This window comes from Oncorhynchus masou, chromosome 28 (genome assembly GCF_036934945.1).
Source record: "Oncorhynchus masou masou isolate Uvic2021 chromosome 28, UVic_Omas_1.1, whole genome shotgun sequence".
In the NCBI taxonomy this organism is placed as follows: domain Eukaryota; kingdom Metazoa; phylum Chordata; class Actinopteri; order Salmoniformes; family Salmonidae; genus Oncorhynchus; species Oncorhynchus masou.
The window spans coordinates 59,301,798-59,322,774 of record NC_088239.1 but is presented as its reverse complement, the minus strand read 5'-3'; the positions used below and the strand labels follow the sequence as shown (position 1 = coordinate 59,322,774).

At 39.5% G+C, this 20,977-nt stretch overlaps 1 protein-coding gene across 1 annotated transcript; it reads left to right on the top strand.

Annotated features, from left to right (window-relative positions):
- Nucleotides 1-312: 312 nt before the first annotated feature.
- Nucleotides 313-20,516, top strand: tbx5a (T-box transcription factor 5a). Its single transcript, XM_064943794.1, has 8 exons — nt 313-456; nt 1,102-1,196; nt 2,930-3,049; nt 4,560-4,707; nt 11,795-11,947; nt 16,705-16,796; nt 19,521-19,753; nt 19,927-20,516. The coding sequence occupies exons 1-8, from the start codon at nt 313-315 to the stop codon at nt 20,514-20,516; spliced, it is 1,575 nt and encodes a 524-aa protein (XP_064799866.1).
- Nucleotides 20,517-20,977: the final 461 nt, after the last annotated feature.

The window sequence follows — 20,977 nt, the reverse complement described above, 5'->3', positions numbered from 1 at the left end:
GATCTGAGTGTGTGTGTGTGTGTGTGTGTGTGTGTGTGTGTGTGTGTGTGTGTGTGTGTGTGTGTGTGTGTGTGTGTGTGTGTGTGTGTGTGTGTGTGTGTGTGTGTGTGTGTGTGTGTGTGTGTGTTGGCCATGTTAATAGCAGGCCATGTTGTCTAATGATGGCTACATTTTATTTAGGCCTACAACTCATTAAAGACGGCTAATGTCACATCAAAAAGTTGTGCGCATATTCAGGACAGAGAATGGGAGGTTGAAATGCGCCTTTGTTTCGATCTGACAGTTGTGGCCTTGGTCTCCGGTGCTCCAGACATGGCAGACCAGAAGGAAACATTTGGTCTGCAAAATTCGCCCAGCGGGTCAGAGTCAAAGGAATTACACACTGAGAGTAAAGCAGAGAAACAAAATGGAACTTCGAGCAAATCTCCACCCTCCCAGACGACATATATTCAACAGGTCAGCTTTACACGCTATTTTGAGCCTATGTACTTCAGGTCTCAAGTCACTGCCTAGGTGTTGTTCTGGACCTGTATCTAGGCCTACGTATTAAATATGGATATCTGTAAAGGACTCATGAGAGAAGTACGTGCACTGCAAACTTTTCAGACCTTAGTGTGCATAAAAACGTAGAATTACCATTGTTTTGAACTATAGCCTATAGGCTACAAAGTTTCATGAAATGATCATGTCAATCAACTCGATTAATCGCTTGGTAGTTGGTTACCGTAGTCTAGTCCTGCAATTATTGCAGTTTCGTGTATTTTCTTTGTGAGATTTTATTATCTGCCTATTTATAGTCAAATCACAGAATGTATAGGCTAGTTATTTAATAGGCTTAATTGGAAATGATGGTATACTATTTCAGAATAGTAGCCTATTGTTTCACGAGGTAGCCCAATGTGAATGGTAGGGCTAATATGAAATTATATTATGTCTCGATTTTTGTTAAACTATTGTGGAATTTATACCACAGTGCAACATTTATCCTGTATGAATGACATGACATATGCATAATACTAACTGGGCTAAATAAGCTTACCAATTGGTCTCCACTGCAAGAAAGGTAATATTGATATTCCTTTTACTTGTCTAATTTTGAAGGGAATGGAGGGGATAAAAGTGTACCTGCATGAGAGGGAATTGTGGGCGAAGTTTCATGAGGTGGGGACGGAGATGATCATCACCAAAGCGGGAAGGTAAGAGAGCAACGACTGCTTATACTGGCATTAACGGATTATGCAAATACGTTTGAGAAACATACAATTGCATGTGAGGTTATGTTTTAATCATTATTAGTAAATAAGAATGGTCAGCATTTAGTGGGTTTAGTTTTGACAGTGCTGTCTGAAAACGTTATTTCGTCCCTACATTTGCTGTAGACCTATGTCCACGGAGAAAAGTGATTTTTACTCATCTTTTTGTGTTGCAATAGTGATAGCTATACTGATGCTGTACTCGTGTTCTAGAGGGAGGCCTACTGTATTTACACTTCATTCTTTACCAATGTACCACGGCATAGTTCCGAAATACATCTAAAGGGATATAGTCGGTTTGAGACTAGTTTTTGGGCAGATAAATGTACACGAAAATGCTTTATAATCTATATAACCTCAATTATTGTAATCCAGTCATTTTTTCCACCCTTTTGTTGTCTTTTTCCAAATTAGATGTATGATATTACTTTTATTGATTTATTATTTCCTTATATTCTTCACGTTTGCCATATTGAAAGCATTATCGAGTGACTTGTCAAGTCAAAAAGGCCAACACGGCAATTGGGCTTATTGGGTAGACCTGTCCTGCTCAGAGTCTCTCACGGAATATGGTTGAGATATTCTTCTACCTCAACTTAGTGTGAACTTGAATATGCATGATGGTCGGTGGTCTCTGCTCATGTTAACAAATCGTCTTGTGGCTCTTAGGTAGCCTATTTATTATTCATTTCAGCTATGTCTCAATATCCTTCCGGTCTGCACTAGGTTCGTGTTTTTTTCTCAACTGCATAAAGCAGTCTTTATATTCTGTCCATTCATTTTCCCGTTATTGGCTTGAGACGTTATTATCCCTCCCGCCCTCGTTATTAACCAGCCCTTACCCCTTTCCATCACCTCGCGGCTGCCTCTTTATTCAGGCAGGTCACCCGTTTGAGAAACAGCTTGTAGGCCTGGAGGCTTGGATCCCAATCGGCGTGCGACAGCAATTTCTGACGTTTTTCCAACCTGATAGACCCCATTTCATCAGGGTACTTGTGTAAAGTTTTGAACATATGCACGTATGTTACCATGCATCTGGTTACCATGCATCTGGTTTTAGTGACGCATTTGATGCAAAAGCAGCTAAAGTTTATTTCACCGTGAAACGATAGGCTTTTCCTTAATACATGTTTTATTTTGTTGAAGTATGCATTCGCTTCAGTTGTTGCATGTGTGAAATTATGCAGTCGTTTCCAAACGAACAAAATATATATTAGGCTACCTAATTCCCTTACATTTTATTATGTTTGATTGTTGTTCTACCTTTCATTTGGTTATGCATAGGCTAGCTGACGTTGATAGCATATACATGCATTGTGAACCAGTGGGTTCACACTCTGACCCACCCCAAAAGACGTGCAGTGTATGCATAGTTGGTCATATGTTGATCTTTTAAGATAGCTAAGTTTGGAACAAGTTGTGGGCTTCTATGCAACGACTGTGCGTCAAGGTCGTATAATTTCCTTACATTTTACAGTGTGATTTCGGAAGTAATCAATTGATATTAAATTGAGTTGAATATCGACTCTTGTCCATAAATGTGATTGCATAGACTGTAAATAATCAGAAATGCCCTTAAGGAAATATACGGTAACTTCAATCACCAATAGCCTATAGCAGGCATAATGTATTAATGTATACACTTACATTGTGTATCTATATTGTTTCATTTGCAGGCGAATGTTTCCCAGCTTCAAAGTGAAGGTCACTGGATTGAACCCTAAAACGAAATACATACTCCTGATGGATGTCGTGCCTGCCGACGACCATCGCTACAAATTCGCCGATAATAAATGGTGTGTAAGACTTTAACAAATAAAGTTCCTCTGGGATCGCATCAGAGCTAATGTCCACAGCCTTATGACAATAAGTAGCCTACCTGTATACAAGATATGAACATGTCATATGTAGCCTATTTTTGACCCAGGATGTTTCACCTTGTAATGAGATGTTTTCTGTTTGCAGAGTGCAACACCCCTACTGAGTTTTAATAACTTTACAATGCATTGCTGGAGCATATGGGTCTATAGCTATCAGGCTATTGCATATAGATAGAAGGAAACTGTAGTCAATGTGCAATAAAGTAGCCTAGTATTAGGTCGTGTCCAGTTTATGTAAATAAAGCATTATACTTCACACATTGGAATGAGATTTATAATCAGTTCTGGGACTAAAAACGTTTTTTTATTGAAATTAGGTTGGCCTACGATTTATGGCTCAGATTATATTCGAGGGCATTTACTGGTTCTTTAACAAACTATTCATTATAGCTCAAATGTCTCAAAACGTTGATGTTTTGAGATATGCAGCCTTAGCCTAAGTACTAAACGTTTACCAATTCTGAAGAAGAAATAGCTTCCGTGTGGTGTAGGGGGATCCTTGGCAAATACTGGGGAGTTGTTCTGACTACCGACTAGAGGTGGTTTATGCGAATTAATGAACTCATATTTGTGTTGATGTTTCCTTTGGTGAGAGTGTAGATCTCTTTAGACAGCTCTGAAATACAATCTTCACCATCAGCGAAACACAGCCTATAAACACTAGTTGTTAGTGTCATGTCCATCTGGTCAAGAATGCCTTGTTTGGGTCAGTGGTTTTCAATGGCGAATACCGCGGATAATGATCCATTCAGCGCATATTGTGGAACTAATCTGCTTTTGGTCATGTAGCCTAGGTTACTGTAAGAAAATAACGTTCGCCCTTGCAAAATAGCATGCAGGTTATTGGTTATGCTAATTGGGCTGACCCAACCCAACTGTCCACGTAGCACGACACACCTAATGTAGACTATTAAATAAAATTAAAATAAATATATATTTTAATTATTGTCGCGCAATAGCCATTTTTACAATACTTCGTCATTCTTATTCCAACGGGTTGAGAGTACAGGCTAAACAAAATTAGGCTATAGCCTACGCGGACAATACTACAAACCAAAGGCTAGGCTACAGCTAAAGGCATTTCTCAAACCTTACATTTCATTAACTGGATAACCTTGATAAAATCTCCAGTTTTGGAACAAACCCCAAGCTTACTTCCAAATAGCCTAACTGAATTTATTTCGAAGAAGCCTTGGCTACATGTTTGGCTAAACCACTATTTCCGATGAAAGGGGAAAGGGAGCCTAAGCATTTTCATGAACAGCATATTTTAAGTGAGAAAGTATTTTTCATGAGTGGAACAACTTTGTAGGTTAGAGGTCGCTTTTATCTGCTCACATAAGCGTAGGCCTATCGTACCATTTATAGTTGGGTTAATTTAGCTGTGATTTGAGTGTAAAACGCTGACTTTGGTTCTGTGATTCAGGTCCGTGACCGGGAAGGCCGAACCTGCCATGCCCGGGAGACTCTACGTTCACCCGGACTCTCCTGCGACGGGGGCGCATTGGATGAGGCAACTTGTCTCTTTCCAGAAGCTGAAACTGACGAATAACCACCTGGATCCTTTTGGACACGTATGTGTTACTTAACTCTTCATATGTTACGGCTTTGTCTGCAATATGCTTGATGCATTTCGTAAAGGATTATAGTGATTAACACATCATCTGCATGCATCAGTACAGACAAGAGGTCAGATGGCATCCGCTTCTTTCTTTTTAACGACCTATTATTATGAACTCCCAAGACCCCAGATTTTGTGATCCATGTCGGAAACAAAACAGCAAACGAAAACATCAATTACATCATCTATTTTCTTCGATGTTAAAAATTGTGATATTGGCTAGATATTTTATGGGGTCGGGGGTTGTGGGTGACATTTTGACCAAATTACACATCTCAACAGAGAATGCAGGATTGGACAGATTACAATAACATACAATACAACAGTCATATCACGTATAGGACATAACAACAGCCCCATGCTATAGTTGACAACCCAAAAAACAATAGTGGTTGTTATATAACTTGAAATAAGGAAGTAGATTATGCACAAATAAACCAATTACAAATTATATAAAGCGAAGTGATGAACTTCCTCTATCCATCTTTTGAATTATGACAGGCAGGAAAGTGTCAATATTGGTCACTTCCTTGTTACTTCTAATTGTATGAAGTTGATAAGAATTGCAGTTGGTGGAACCTACTCTTTCTGCCCAGAGTGAAGCAAATATGTGATATAACTTCAGCATAACACACTGGGTGCAAACTAAAACACTATAAAAGGTCAGCACAAAATCAGTCACAGATTTAATAGCGACTTGTAGTCATTGACGATAGCTGTCGTAGGGAGTATGTTGATTGGACATCATTTTGTATTGTTTGCATGTGTTGAAGTCAGTAATAGGCCAGATTTTACTCTCTTTGGCTATCACTTACAGCACTATCTTCTGCCTGATCACATGACTCCATTGGCGGTGTGTGAGAATTGATAGTGATTGTTGCCTTGCCAAAACCCAGCTAGTAGAATGAAATTGGAGCTCAGTTCAGTTGGAATGTGAACGGTGTTGTAAATTTCGCGGCCAGAATTCATTTTTGATTGGTTGCAGTGGTTCCTGGCTTGCCCTCTTTCGTGTCCAGGAAGTACCATGGGATTCATAAATGAAATACTGGTGCCGAGCCCAAAACATATTCCATCAGCTTGTTGGTCCAGCTGGCTGAAATAACTTTGAGACGATTTATAATTACTAGCTTCGGACGTGGAGCTAAAACATGTCGGTGAGGTAGTTTGAGCCAGGAGGGACCTGAAACGTCTGGAAATTAGACAGAGCAGAGCAGGACCTCACCTCCTCAGCCAGAGAGCATGCTGCTATAGACCAGTGTCCTATAGCGTTTTGAAACCATCTCCATTGGTTGAAATTAATGTTTTTTATTACTGTATGTTTGGAATTGACTATGAATGTGAGTTTATTGAAGGGTTTTCTGATATTCCTATGATAGATTTCTACAGTTAATTGTATATGGTCAATGTTAACATGCATCTTAATGACTATCTATATATTTTGTTTCTTATTCTCAATACTTTAGATGGTATAATCTCAGCTATTTGGGTTACATGTTGCTAATTGAGCCTTTCGTGTCTATCTGATACCAATAGTATGCATATAAACATACAGTATGATTACCCATTTTCAACTTAGCACCTACAGTTTATCCAACACAACACTTATCACAAGCCTAAACTATGGCTTTGATCTTCCTCTAGACTTGCGAAACATTTTTCCACGTCATTCATCTTCTCCAAAATGTGCTGGCGCTGGTGCGCTCGTCCAGTCCTCCCCACACATGTTTTTGCCAGCTGGGTGGGTTGTGGATATCTCACTGTTTATGTTCGAATGGCAGTGTGAGATGAGCAATAGATGATGGTGTACAAATTCTGCTAATCTAAAGTCTTCAGAAAGCTCTCTGATGTAGAGGAACTTGAAAGGCAATGGGGACCCAGGGTGATCCCTCACTATCATTAAATACTATCATACAGAGTCGGGGGGAATGGAGATGCAGAGAGCCAGGCAGCAGAGAAGGCGTGTGCTGGAGGCCTAGTGGGTGGTCTGGTCTGCTCTACTCTGGTCGCCCCTTCAGACAGACAGACAGACAGACAGACATGCAGGGAACCAACCCACAGTATGTCTGTCTGTGATTGTTGTTGTTGTTTTGTAAGAAATTAACACAATACTTTTAGTGTATAGGTTACATGACAGACGTGGGAGTTAATTGTAACCTTGTCTTCTATCTACATGTTGTAAATCAAATCATCCCAAAGGTTTGTATCATTGTGAATCTGTTAGCCAGATAAAGGGAAAAGGGGACACCTTTCAGTTGTTCAACTGAATGCATTCCACTGAAATGTGTCTTCCGCATTTAACCCAACCCCTCTGATTCAGAGAGGTGCGGGGGGGTGCCTTAATCGACATCCACGTCATCAGTGCCCGGGGAACAGTGGGTTAACTGCCTTGCTCAGGGGCAGAACGACAGATTTGAACCTTGTCAGTAACTTGTACATTTGTAGTGCAGCTGCAACACAGTCTCACAATCAATTCGTGCATATATGTACAAAATGCATTTCAGCAAATTTTGTGCGTTATTGTGCGTTTTTCTGGTTTAATTCGTGAGAAAAGACACAAATTTATGTGCAACTCAAGGGGTTTTGCCTGATCCTACATCGAGTTTAAGAACAAAAATTAAATATAAACTATCGCGTCTATATGGTTGTTGCAAAGGCTTGTGTGCCTACTGGTTAAATTAGTGTCTTTTCGCACGAATTAAGTAGCACATAAATTTGTGTATTTTCGAACTAATTGAACCACACAAAAATGCACAAAAACGCACAAAATCTGCTGAAATACATTTTGTACATATATGCGCAAATTGGATGTGAGGCTGGGCTGGCAGGTGATATACGCTGATGTTCATAATTTATTTTTAAGTCCCCAACCAAACTTCATTGAAGGCTTTGTGATGGGATTGGTGAATGTGAAGATACAGTGCCTTCGGAAAGTATTCAGACCCCTTGACCTTTTCCACATTTTGCTACGTTATAGCCCTATTCTAACATTTATTCAATTGTTCTTCCCCCCTCATCAATCTGCACATAATACCCCATAATGACACAGCAAAAACAGTTTTGTTAATGTTTGCTAATTTATACAAAAATAGAAAACTGAAATATCACATTAACATAAGTATTCAGAACCTTTACTCAGTTCTTTGTTGAAGCACCTTTGGCAGCAAGTACAGATCGAGTCTTTTTGGGTATGACGCTACAAGCATGGCACACCTGTATTTGTGGAATTTCTCTCATTCCTCTCTGCAGATGCTCTCAAGATCTGTCAGGTTAGATGGTGCACAGTGAGTGATGCTGCACAGCTATTTTCAGGTCTCTCCAGACATGTTTGATCGGGTTCAAGTCCGGGCTCTGGCTGGGCCACTTAAGGACATTCAGAGACTTGTCCCGAAGCTACTCCTGCGGTGTCTTGGCTGCGTTCTTAGGGTATGTTGCCCTGTTGGAAGGTAAAACCTTCGCCCCAGTCTGAGGTCCTGAGCACTCTGGAGCAGATTTTCATCAAGGATCTCTCTGTACTTTGCTCCGTTCATCTTTCCCTCGATCCTGACTAGTCTCCCAATCCCTGCCACTGAAAAACATCCACACAGCATGAAACATGCCACCACCATGCTTCACCGTAGGGATGGTGCCAGGTTTCCAAGAGTGACGTGTGGCATTCAGGCCAAAGAGTTCAACCATGGTTTCATCAGACCAGATAATCTTGTTTTTCATGGTCTGAGAGTCTTTAGGTGCCTTTTGGCAAACTCCAAGTGGACTGTCATGTGCCTTTTACTGAGGAGTGGCTTCCGTCTGGCCACTCTACCATTAAGGCCTGATTGGTGGAGTGCTGCAGCGATGGTTGTCTGTCTGTAAGGTTCTCCACAGAGAAACTCTAGAGCTCTGTCAGAGTGACCATTGGGTTCCTGGTCACCTCCATAAAGAAGGCCCTTCTCCCCAGATTGCTCAATTTGGCCGGGCGGCCAGCTCTAAGAAGAATCTTCTTCCATTTAGAATGGTGGAGGCCGCTGTGTTCTTGAGGATCTTTAATGCTGCACACACTTTTTAGTACCTTTCCCCAGATCTGTGCCTAGACCCAATCCTGTCTCGGAGCTCTACGAACAATTACTTCGACCTCATGGTTTGGATTTTGCTCTGACATGCACTGTCAACTTTGGGACCTTATATAGACAGGTGTGTGCCTTTCCAAATCATGTCCAATCAATTTAATTTACCACAGGTGGACTCCAATCAAGTTGTAGAAACATCTCATGGATGATCAATGGAAACAGGATGCATCTGAGCTTAAGTCTCATAGCAAAGGGTCTGAATACTTACATAAATGAGATGTATTTTTAATTTTTAATACGTTTGCAAAAATGTCTACAAACCTGTTTTCGCTTTGTCAATATGGTGTATTGGGATTTGTTACATTTGATTCCCTTTTACAATAAGGCTGTAACATAACAAAAAATGAAAAAGTCAATGGGACTGAATACTTTCCAAAAATATTCACACCCCTTGACATGTTCAACATTTTGTTGTGTTACAGCCTGAATTTAAAATGGATTTAATTTAGATCTTTTTTGTCACTGGCCTACACACAATACCCCATAATATGAAAGTGTACTTGTTTTTTGGGAAATTTTTACAAATTCATTTCAAATGAAAATATGAAATGGCTTGAGTTAATAAGTATTCAACCCCTTTGTTATGGCAAGCCTAAATAAGTTCAGGAGTAAAGATGTGTTCAACAAGTCACATAATAAATTACATGGACTCACTCTGTATGCGATAATAGTGTTTAACATGATTTTTGAATGACTACCTCATACATACAATTATCTCTCAGTCGAGCAGTGAATTTCAAAAACAGATTCAACCACAAAGACCAGGGAGGTTTTCCAATGCCTCGCAAAGGCACCTATTGGTAGATGGGTAAACAACAACAACAAAACAGACATTGAATATCTCTTTGAGCATGGTGAAGTTATTAATTACACTTTGGAAGGGGCATTAATTAATACACCCAGTCACTACAAAGATAGAGGCGTCCTTCTTAACTCTGTTGCCGGAGAGGAAGGAAACTGCTCAGGGATTTCACTATGATGCTGCCATTAACAACATTGTAGTTACTCCACAATACTAACCTAATTGACAGAATGAAAATAAGGAAGCCTGTACAGAATGCAAATATTCCATACAATGCATCCTGTTTGCAACAAGTCACTAAAGTAGTGCTGAAAATACAAAGTGTTATGTTTGGGGCAAATCCAATACAACACATTAGGGAGTATCACTCTCCATATTTTCAAGCATAGTGGTGGCTGCATCATGTTATGGGAATACTTGTAAACGTTAATGACTGGCGAGTTTTTCAGGATAAAAAAAGAAACGGTATGGAGCTAAGCACAGGCAAAATCCTAGAGGAAAACCAAGTTGAGTCTGCTTTCCACCAGACACTAGAAGATTAATTCACCTTACAGTGTGACAATAACCTAAAACACAAGGTCAAATCTACATGGGAGTTGCTTACCAAGAAGAGAGTGAATGTTCCTATGTGGCCGAGTTACAATTTTGACTTAAATCTACTTCTATAGCAAGGTCTGAAAATGGTTGTCTAGCAATGATCAACAACCAATATGACAGAGCTTGAAGACTTTTGAAAATAATAAGTGGGCAAATGTTCCACAATCCAGGTGTGGAATGTTCTTAGAGACTTACCCAGAAAGACTCACAGCTGTCGTCGCTGCCAAAGCTGCTTCTGCAAAGTATTAACTCAGGGGCGTGAATACTTATTTGAATTAGATATTTCTGTATTTTATTTTCATTAAATTAGCAAACATTTCTAAAAACAGGTTTTCACTTTGTCATTATGGGGTATTGTGTATGAGTCAGAAAAAAATATTTAATCAATTTTGAATACAGGCTGTAACAACGACATTTGGAATAAGTCAAGGGGTATGACTGTAGTTTTTTCTCCCACAGTATTTATCTGATTCAGTGTTTTATAAATCTCAAAAATACTTCAGCTTTGACCCATTGTATTATCATGTAGAAAATCAACCTGTCATAATGCATTTCCAGTGTTGGCTGTTGAAAGACGTTGATCCATTTTTGTTAAGAAGACAATCAATTTCATTGTACACTGATCTACTATCAAGGTGCTTTTGGAAAATTCACAGTGGATCCCAATTTACTCTCTATTTTGAGGTTACATTGTTCCATCAGTTGTGAGAATCCATTGAGGTCATGTCTTTGTAGTCAGCGCATCCTCTCCCTTTTCTCTGCAGCGTGCTTGAAAGGCACACAAACAAACCTACAGATAGGAGGAATCCCCGGGGGGCAAGGGTTCCTGAGGAGGTGAAGGAGAAAACACGGTTTTGTTATCTCTAAATTTAATGAAATTAAAAACCATTAGATTGCTCACGGCTGATGCCCATGACTCCATTAGTATGTCAGACCAATTAAGACTAAAGCCTGAGAAGAGTTCATGGCTCAAGTTCAACTGGGTGGACCGCCGTCTTAATGTCGCCAGCCTGGCCAGTGGTAGTAGTCATCACTTGGCACAAACTAGGTCAGGGGTCAGGGGGGAAGCATGGAAAGAGAAGATGTGCACGTGTTACAATGGGAACTCATCTCTTTTGACATATGTGCATTATCATGTAATGTAAACAGCGTTGTATGTATGTATTTATTTATTACTGTCATACCCTTCAGTGATGGGCTTGTAGAGTTAGGCAACATATAAACTATGCACACATTTAGATTTTGACTGTACATTCTATCGTCAAATATATTTATATGCTTTTTCTTCCGAATTGCTATGATTAGGCCTATTGGTACATTCATGGTTTTATGAAATACGTTGTATGTTCTATATTAGTATGTTTTTGTTCAAAGCAATAGCAATAATATTTTGTCTTTATCTTCATTGTCTTGAATGGGTTTGGATTTATTTGAATGTGATTTTGATAATATCAGAATTTGGGTTTTGGCGGGATTATGCATCAGGAGAAATTGTCAAAATACAAAAGGCGCTTAATGGCATACATTTCTCTCTTCAGATTATCCTCAACTCCATGCATAAATACCAACCCAGGATTCACATCGTGAAAGCGGATGAAAATAATGGCTTTGGCTCCAAAAACACGGCGTTCTGTACCCACGTATTCCCCGAGACTGCCTTCATTGCGGTAACATCTTACCAGAACCATAAGGTAGGCCTAATCCTTCGATTTTGGACATATTTACGCCGTGGTATTATGTATGTAAGAATAGCTTAAATTGGTGTGAATTTGTAAGTGCATTATAAATGTATAAACCTAATTACAATTAGTTTAGAACAAATGAAAACCTTTTGGCATATAGAGAAATCGAATTGTTGCATTGCCCTTGCCTTCTCAATTAAAAGTAACAACGTCACAACACATATAGTCTATAAAATCACTTCGTGGATAAATCGAAATCAGTTCCTGAACATCAGAATGTAGGCCCACATTTCTGCTAAAGACGTGCCGGGAAGATTGAAAACTGATGAATGGGCTGATTATCAAAGATTGAATAATAAAGTGGATGGAGTGTATCCTTTCGCCACAAATGGAGTCTGACGTAGGCCTATGTCACCATGAGCAGTGGCAGAACATGAGGTTCATGTCTGATTATCACTGATATCATATTCAGATCATTGACAGATGTGAATATTGGTCGGGGAAACCGCATGTCCGAAATATTGGACAAGGCACGACCTCAAGACACTTTAGGAAATTTCAACTGGTGCAGTTTCATTACGGATTGCAGATAAGGCTCAGGGCGTAAGTATAACGTCCATACATTTTGAACGTTTTATTATATGCTTATATGTACTTTATTATGTTCGAGCTTTATAAATAGTGTATTATTAACAGGCTACTACAGTTATTATTATGACTATGCATATTATTTATAATATTAGAGAAAATGTAGGTGTTAGCCTGTAGCCTGTAAGAAATAAACCTAAACCAACTTGTTTTTTTTTAGCCCGAAGTTGCAATAAATCTCGAAATAGTATATATTGTGATGAATATCGATTACAAAAAATCTATTTATGCATGCATGTATTTTATTTGTATAATGTAAATGTAGACGAATAATTCACAGTTTCGAACATGATTTCGCACATGAACGAAAATATTAACTGTTTAGCTCCTGCTTTCTTAAAAAATATTTAAAGTACAATTTTGTCACTGAATTAAGAGCATTTCAGTATTTAATAATATTTATTCGTCTTTATGCAATTAATGGTTACGGTTAGACACAATCCGTCTCCCATGGCTCGCTCAGGGTTGTTAATTAATCAGAAAGCCAACTTCCTCACTTGAATTTATTATTTACTAAAATGTGATGTAGGCCTATATAAATTATTTTCAAAATATATTCAGACTGAAATGAAACCACTAAGAAAAATATAGGCATAGTCTATTTACAAACCTGCACTTAAATCAATGGAAGATAAATGGTTAAAGTGCTGTAATTTACTTATGAAGTAAGTTGTAAATTCAAAAGTGGGTATATTTTCAATCATGTAGTGTGATATTGTCCTCTATGAACGTTCAAACATGCAACCACCTGTTGCATGCGCTTTATTTTGGCTGCGCATTGGAACGTTTATTTACAAAGAGAAGACAAAGAAATCATTTCAAACGATTACATTTTCCTCAAATCCGACCAGGCATACGCATAATCTTAGGAGTGTTGCCCAATCATTTCTGCGTCCGTTTAACATCCGTTTTTAACTATGTCTGAGTCAGATTTTACTGTGGGACAGAGGGAATGTGCAGAGGGTAAGGACCCTTAATGTGTCCTGAGCCAATCCGAATTCCCAAAGACTCTGAGAAACAGGAAATACAAATGACTGAAACTCTGAAGAAAACATTAATTCAAATCAGGGAGTTTGAGGGCTCCTGAGAATGCAACATGGGCTAATTATTATTATTAGGCCTGCCAGACAAACAGTCTATTCTGATTTCCTCAACTTTTACCACGAATACCTCATCAAAGAATGCTACATCTGCCAATTAAGCTAAGAAAAAGTTATCATGCTATGCCTTTTGGGAGAACTCGCACCACCTGTTAACAGTTTATTCAGAACGGCCAAACGTGCCCATAGCTATACTTGAATTGAAAACAAAACATTTCCTTCTGAATAAACTATTTCGAAAACAACTCGCCTTTTCATATCTTCTGTTCTCAAATTAGTTAGTTCTATACAGGCTACAGAAAACACTGGGCCTATGAATCTGAAAGTATTGGCTACCTCTTAAAAATTATATTTGCATTATGGTAAATAGGCCTGATTAACAAATGCAGTAATCTATTATGGCTGAATGTTTGTCATGATTGCTATCCTTGGTAGTCAAGGCAAGTAGGCTATCTAACGACCCAGCATTGGTAACAACTTGCTTTGTATTTAACGGGGTGTTTAGGCCTATTAATGTCTCCAGAATTGTTAGGAAACTGTCACCCCAGGCTTGTAGTTTTTTTCACACGAACAGGGTTAGTTCTTGCATGGCGCTTTCATGCAACGGCACACTATACAATATTTATACCTTTGGGCTCAGTTTGGAAAAATTCCTTCATTTGTATAGTCTGGTATGAATTCGTCCAAGTGTAAATATACTGTATGTAACCTGGTGGACCATTTCGTGCCATTAACATTTGCATTTACTATGCTATTCAAATTTGAAGATAGCATTCTTTTTCATGCCACCCTTTGTAATTTCATAGGCCTTTTCACCTGAAACACCTTAAATTATCCTGCATAGGCCTAATTGGTTTACAATTAGAATCATGTTATTGAAATATGGTAAGATTCAATACCCGCATACTCCTGTATTATCCACACTAAATTCTACATTTGCTTCCCAAAGAAAATCTAGATTTTTGCCAAACGCACAGTGCATTAACGAGAAGCTAAAAACGTGTATGTCTCAATGAGATATATTTTACAAGGTTTCGTAGAAAGTGAAAGCCAGCGCATGGACAAAAATCCAGTCTTATTGTGAGGCATGAAACACAGCAGACCAGCCAACTAATTAGGCCTACCTGCCAGAAACCGCGTGCCCTGCATTCTGTTTATTCTCAAATCGTAATTTTTGCGGCTGTGAGAACTTCATTCCATTATCCATTATCCAAAATCTATGGCTTTGGTCCAATCTGGAAAATAATATAATTGTTTCCTAGATGGGCTACTTGCTCTCTACACTGTTAAAAGTAACTGCTTAACCCATTAAAGAAATGGAGTAGTGGCTACTAAAATGTATCCAGTAGTCATTAAAACTCAAATCGTACTAACTCATATGTCATTAGGATTTCTTATCACTTAATATTTTTCGAGTACTGTTTATTATTGAGTAAATAACTTTGTGTTCTGCTAATATAGTTCGTTTTTACAAATTATGATTAATTAAGGTTTTAAAGTCAATCTGGCATGTATTAAATAAGTTGTACTTTCTTGATTTCAATGTTTTACATCTTTACTTAATATAATAAAGTAGTAGTCAGACATTGATCTTTGAGTAAAAACACTGGATTTATCTGTGTTTTTCTGATGTGTAATTATTACATTTTTGCAAGTTATGAATTCCTAATAGTGCCATGTGGCTCTGTTTTTAGAGGATTGTGGGTAATTCAAAATGTTTACACTTTATGATACTTCTACACAATGTTGTATGCATGTTTGAAGAAAGTAAATTATATTTCTAAAATAGTATTAAGCAGTATGTTGTGCTCAGTTGTAATTGATCATGATGAACACATATCAAAACCAATCAGACAAATTGATGTTCAATATTGAGATAAGTCATTCCCAGCGTCAACAAGGTGTGCAGCACTCTTAATGAGAGGTATATGTAGCATCCTGTAATGCTCACAGCTCGACCTCCACTTACTGCTAGAGGAATGAGTACTGTGCTCAACAATGCCTGCTAAGGTGGGTTAAAATACGAAATCTTCAAATAGATACACATTTTAAACATGAAGACACGATCACTCAAAATTACCAATCAGAACTACTTACGCTTGAAAAAAAAATGTCACAAAGGTAAATCATTTAAGTAGAAGGGACCCTAAATGTATATGTTCACTACAACAAAAATTAATGTTCAGGTAATGTCAAAAGTTATAGTTCAGAAAACAATGCAATTTAGTGTCAAAAAGTTCACAAAAAAAAACAGTTAAGTATTTTACAACTTTAAAAAATGAAGTTATAAAATGACATCACCATATATGTTTAAGTATTGAACACTGAAATACTTTGAGTTGGGTTACTCGAATGGTTCTAGGCAAGGGTTTCCACACACAAAAAAAAATTGTTAGCAGGACTAATGACCTTTTACAGTATATAGCTCCATGGGAAATTACGTTTCTGGCATCAACTTTAGATCTGTAGCCTGATCCACTTTAATATTTATAGAGTTGTATAGTACAGCAAGCTAATGTTAGATGATAGAAAGTTTTAATATTTACATTAAATTAATGAAATATGTTTTTCAGAATTAAATTGTGTGCTTAATGGTCTGAGCACATGGTAATTTAATCTACATGTTAATAACTAAACCAGGGGCACAGCAACCAACTAGTACAGTAGGCCTATTATGCCAATGCTTTTGTGATGTTTCTTTCCTTTTGAGTGCTTATTTGAAAAGTTAAGATTGTCATACAACTACTGACCAGCGTGTGTGTGTGTGTGGACCTATGGCCAGTGTTTCATCCTAAACCATCTTGATGCTTTATGATGTTCCATATGGGAGGGTGAAGAAGCTGGTTTTGAGTGAAGATGTCTTTGAAGAGGATTTGAAGGACACAACAAGTCTTTCTCACAGAATATAGGAAAAGGGAAATGTGTATGACATTGGGATGCAAAGTTTTCTTTTTACATAAAATTGCAGGCTAATTGACGGTTGAATCACTTAAGACAAATGTGCGGTCTGTTTTGCAGATAACCCAACTTAAGATAGAGAACAACCCATTTGCCAAAGGCTTTCGTGGGAGTGATGACATGGAGCTCCACCGGATGTCCAGAATGCAAAGGTAGGACCTTTTACAGTCACAAAGAGACCCATGATCACAATGGCTAAGCTTTGATTCAGTGGTTGACTTTTCTAACTCTAATAATCCAATATTACCATCATTAGAGGTTGTTTGGCACACTATATGGTAAACTGGAAGCATGCATTAGACAATGTAACCACAATTAGATAAGGATTACTGACATTCTAATCACAGTGTCACTTCACAAGCACCATTGTAATCCCTGAATCAGTGAAATGCAAACCAGATGAGTGTTATTTTCAGTGAGACCCACCACCCCCTGCTCCCCTCTCCCCAGCTGAGTAAGTGTAGTTCTTGAGCAGGGGCCAGGGCCCAGGGCTTTTTATGGCTGATCTGGCAGGGCCTTCTGAACTAGCGACATCTCCCTCTTTACTGGGAGGGATATTCCTACCAGTCGTCTGTGCATTGATGATATGGCTGGTCCAGCATTAGCATCGACCACATGGCTCTTTTCCCTATTCACTCCAGATGAGTACTTTCACATGCATCCACACAGTGTGGAAAACACATTTTCAAAGAAGAAAATCTGGTTTGAAACTTGCCCAGATCGGCCAACAAAGGCGTTGCAAGGGCTTTCAAACAGAGGATTCCTAAATTTGAGAAAAATGCTAAATGAGTTTGGTTTACCATGCGCAAGTGACACTTTGCCTTCCATACATTTTATTTGGAATGGGAGAACAGAACATTCTCTCTAATTAGCCACTACAGGTGAATCTAATTTTGGTAGTTTTGGTTGACTATGATTTTCCACATTGGGTGATGTGGTACACTTTTAGCTAATTTTATAATGGAATTAGTGAGAGAAGACAGAACAGTTTGGATGTTTGTCCCTTTTCTCCAAAACTATTTTACCTGCACACATAATCCATTTTTTATTCATCACTGGGGTGTTCACAAATCTATATTGTATATTTAATATTGGGTTATCTCAGTCAGATGTTGATTAAGTTGGTTTATGTCACAATATAATACTTCTGCAAGTGGGATAGTTATTTTGTATAGACATTTGTAAATTGATTTCAATTGGCCAAAGGCCAAACCACACCATAACTCCGACATGCCACTGTACTGTCTTGCCAAGTACAGTAAGCTCAGCACATCTGGTCTTGGTTAATATTTCCAAGGGAGAGCTTATTGCAAGATGAGGTCACTGGTTCAAAAGAAACAGTCAAAGAAACAGAAGTAGCAAAAATGGTCCATTCATAGATCCTCTAGATTAATGCAACTGGAATAAATGCCTTTCTTTCCACTGGAAACCAATCCTCCCGAACACTTTCTCAGTGGATCCTAAGTGGGTGTGACTCATTGATAGTCCGTGTGGTTTGTTAGTACTGAGAAGGGTATAGTGTCAGATCATTGGATGAAAGAGACAGTGTATACAAGTCAGCCATGGTTAATGACTTAGGTCAAGGACAGTTCTCAAGTAACATATCTATCTTCTTTTGCATGTGAAAAACCATGATGAATGCAAATAAATGAACAAATACTAAAGATAATTAGGATGATTGATTTAGGATAATTAGGTGATGATTAAAGGTCCAATGCAGTCATTTTTATCTCAATATCAAATAATGTCTGTGTAACAATTAAGTACCTTACAGTGATTGTTTTCAATTAAAACGGTTAAAAAAAATTTTTTTAAATAGCTTCTTAGCAAAGGGCAATTTCTCAAGCAAGAATTGTTCTTGTACTGTCTTGGAATGGTCTGAATGGGGAAGGAAACCAAGAAAACTTGCTGTTTGGAACTCTATTTCTTATTGTCTATGAACTCATTTACTGGCTGAAATTCAGGCCGTCTTTTCAAACAGCTCTTACACAAACATTTTACAATTTCACAGAATTATTCCAACCTCAGTGTGGAAATATATATAAAACACAAGACAATCACGTTTGACTGCACTGGGCCTTTAATAATCAGTAGTATTAGTAATAGTAATGGTAATTATTTTTTTAATTTTACCAGGCAAGTCAGTTAATGAACAAATTCTTATTTTCAATGACGGCCTAGGAACAGTGGGTTAACTGCCTGTTCAGGGGCAGAACGACAGATTTGTACCTTGTCAGCTCGGTTACTAGTCCAACGCTCTAACCACTAGGCTATCCCCCAGGGGCGGCAGTGGTGGTGATATATACTGTGTAGAAAACATTCTTTCCATGCCATGGACTGACCAGGTGAATCCAGATAAAATGATCCCTTATTGATTTAACTTGTTAAATCTACTTAAAATCAGTGTAGATGAAGGGGAGGAGACAGGTTCAATGATTTTTTTCAAGCCTTGAGACAATGGAGACATGGATTGTGTGTGTGCCATTCAGAGGGTGAATGGGCAAGACAAGATATTGAAGTGCCTATGAACGGGGTATTATAGTAGGTGCCAGGTGCACCGGTTTGACCGTGAAGAACTGCAACGCTGCTGGGTTTTTCATGCTAAACAGTTTCCCATGTGGTCCACCAAGAATGGTCCACCACCCAAAGGACATCCAGACAACTTGACACAAATGTGGGTAGCATTGGAGTCAACATGGGCCAGCATCCCTGTGGAACGTTTTTGACACCTTGTAATGTCCATGTCCCGGTGAATTAAGGCTGTTCTGAGGGAAAAGGGCGAGTGACTCAATATTATGATCATTTCGTAACCCTGTGTGTGTGTGTGTGTGTGTGTGTGTGTGTGTGTGTGTGTGTGTGTGTGTGTGTGTTTGCAGCACTAAAGAATACCCAGTGGTCCCTCGCAGTACGGTGCGCCAGAGGGTGGGCACCAGCCAGAGCCCATTCAGTGGGGAGGTGCAGGTTATGGTCACTCCCAGTGGCCTGGCCTCCCAGTACACCCAGTGTGAGAATGGGGTCACCAGCACCTCACAGGACCTCCTGCCCCAGTCTGGCTGTTACCCCCTCCCCCACGAGCACACCCAGGACTACCATTGCATCAAGAGGAAAGGTGGGCCAGGCTATCATGATATATGCATGCCAATGGGATGGGTTGTTGGAAGCATATAAAAGGGAAAACATAGTTGATTACTAATGTATAAATATATCAATTGTTTTGCTCAGCTGATTAGTCTACAATATGTGTACATACTGCAGCTGTAACTGTTTCCTGTCTGTCTGTAGTGGATGATGACTGTCACTCAGGGGAGCACACCTACAAGAAGGCTTACCTGGAGAGCTCCTCCAGCGAGGACGACCATTACTACCGTCCCGTCAGCTACCCACAGAGCCTGGGCCTGCCCGGGGGGCCCTACAGGACCGAGTCTGGCCAGAGGCAGGCCTGTATGTACGCCAGCGCCTCCCAAGGGGCTGAGCCCGTCCCCAGCCTGGAAGACATCAGTTGCAACACCTGGGCCAGTGTTTCGCCCTATGGCAGCTGCTCCGTCACCTCCATGCAGCCAATGGAGCGGCTGCCCTACCAGCACTTCTCCGCCCACTTTACCTCAGGGCCCCTGGTGTCCAGACTGAGCGGGGTGGCAAGCCACGCATCCCCGCAGCTGGGCGAAGCCCACCACGCCATGTACCAGGGCCCCATGGCCCACCAGACACTGGGCCGCCAGTGTAGCCCTGGGGCAGGCATCCAGTCGCCCACCGCAGGTCTCCAAGGCAACGAGTACCTGTACTCGCACGGGATCCCGCGCACGCTGTCGCCTCATCAGTACCACACAGTGCACAGCGTCAGCATCATGCCAGAGTGGAATGAGAGCAGCTAAAATAACTTTCTTCATAGGAAAGGATGGAGAAGTTGGATAAAAAAAGTCCCTTGATAAGGTTGGGCTTTAGATAAATCTATATTTATATTTTTGAAACAGTAGAGTACGGCAGTGCAGTCTCATGAGATTAATGAGGCATGACCGCCTAGAGCATTGGACTTTGGTGCTCAGAGGAACTGCGTGACTGTCTTTGCAGTTGACTTCTTACTGTGCCTAAAGGCAAACAACATGAGGATGGGCAACACAAGGTGGAGAAAAACATTGGCCATGAAGTTAAGGAGATTTATAAGGAAACTAAACAAGTTTAAAACCCAATGCTTTTGCATGAGAAACAGAAGCACAGAAGTGGCTTCATCGGGAGACCCCTATTTTAAAACTGTTCTGTTTTGATAGTGTATTTTACATCTTGGTGTTGCATTATCAATGTTTTGTTCTGCTGCCAATAGAAAGCTATTTTACCT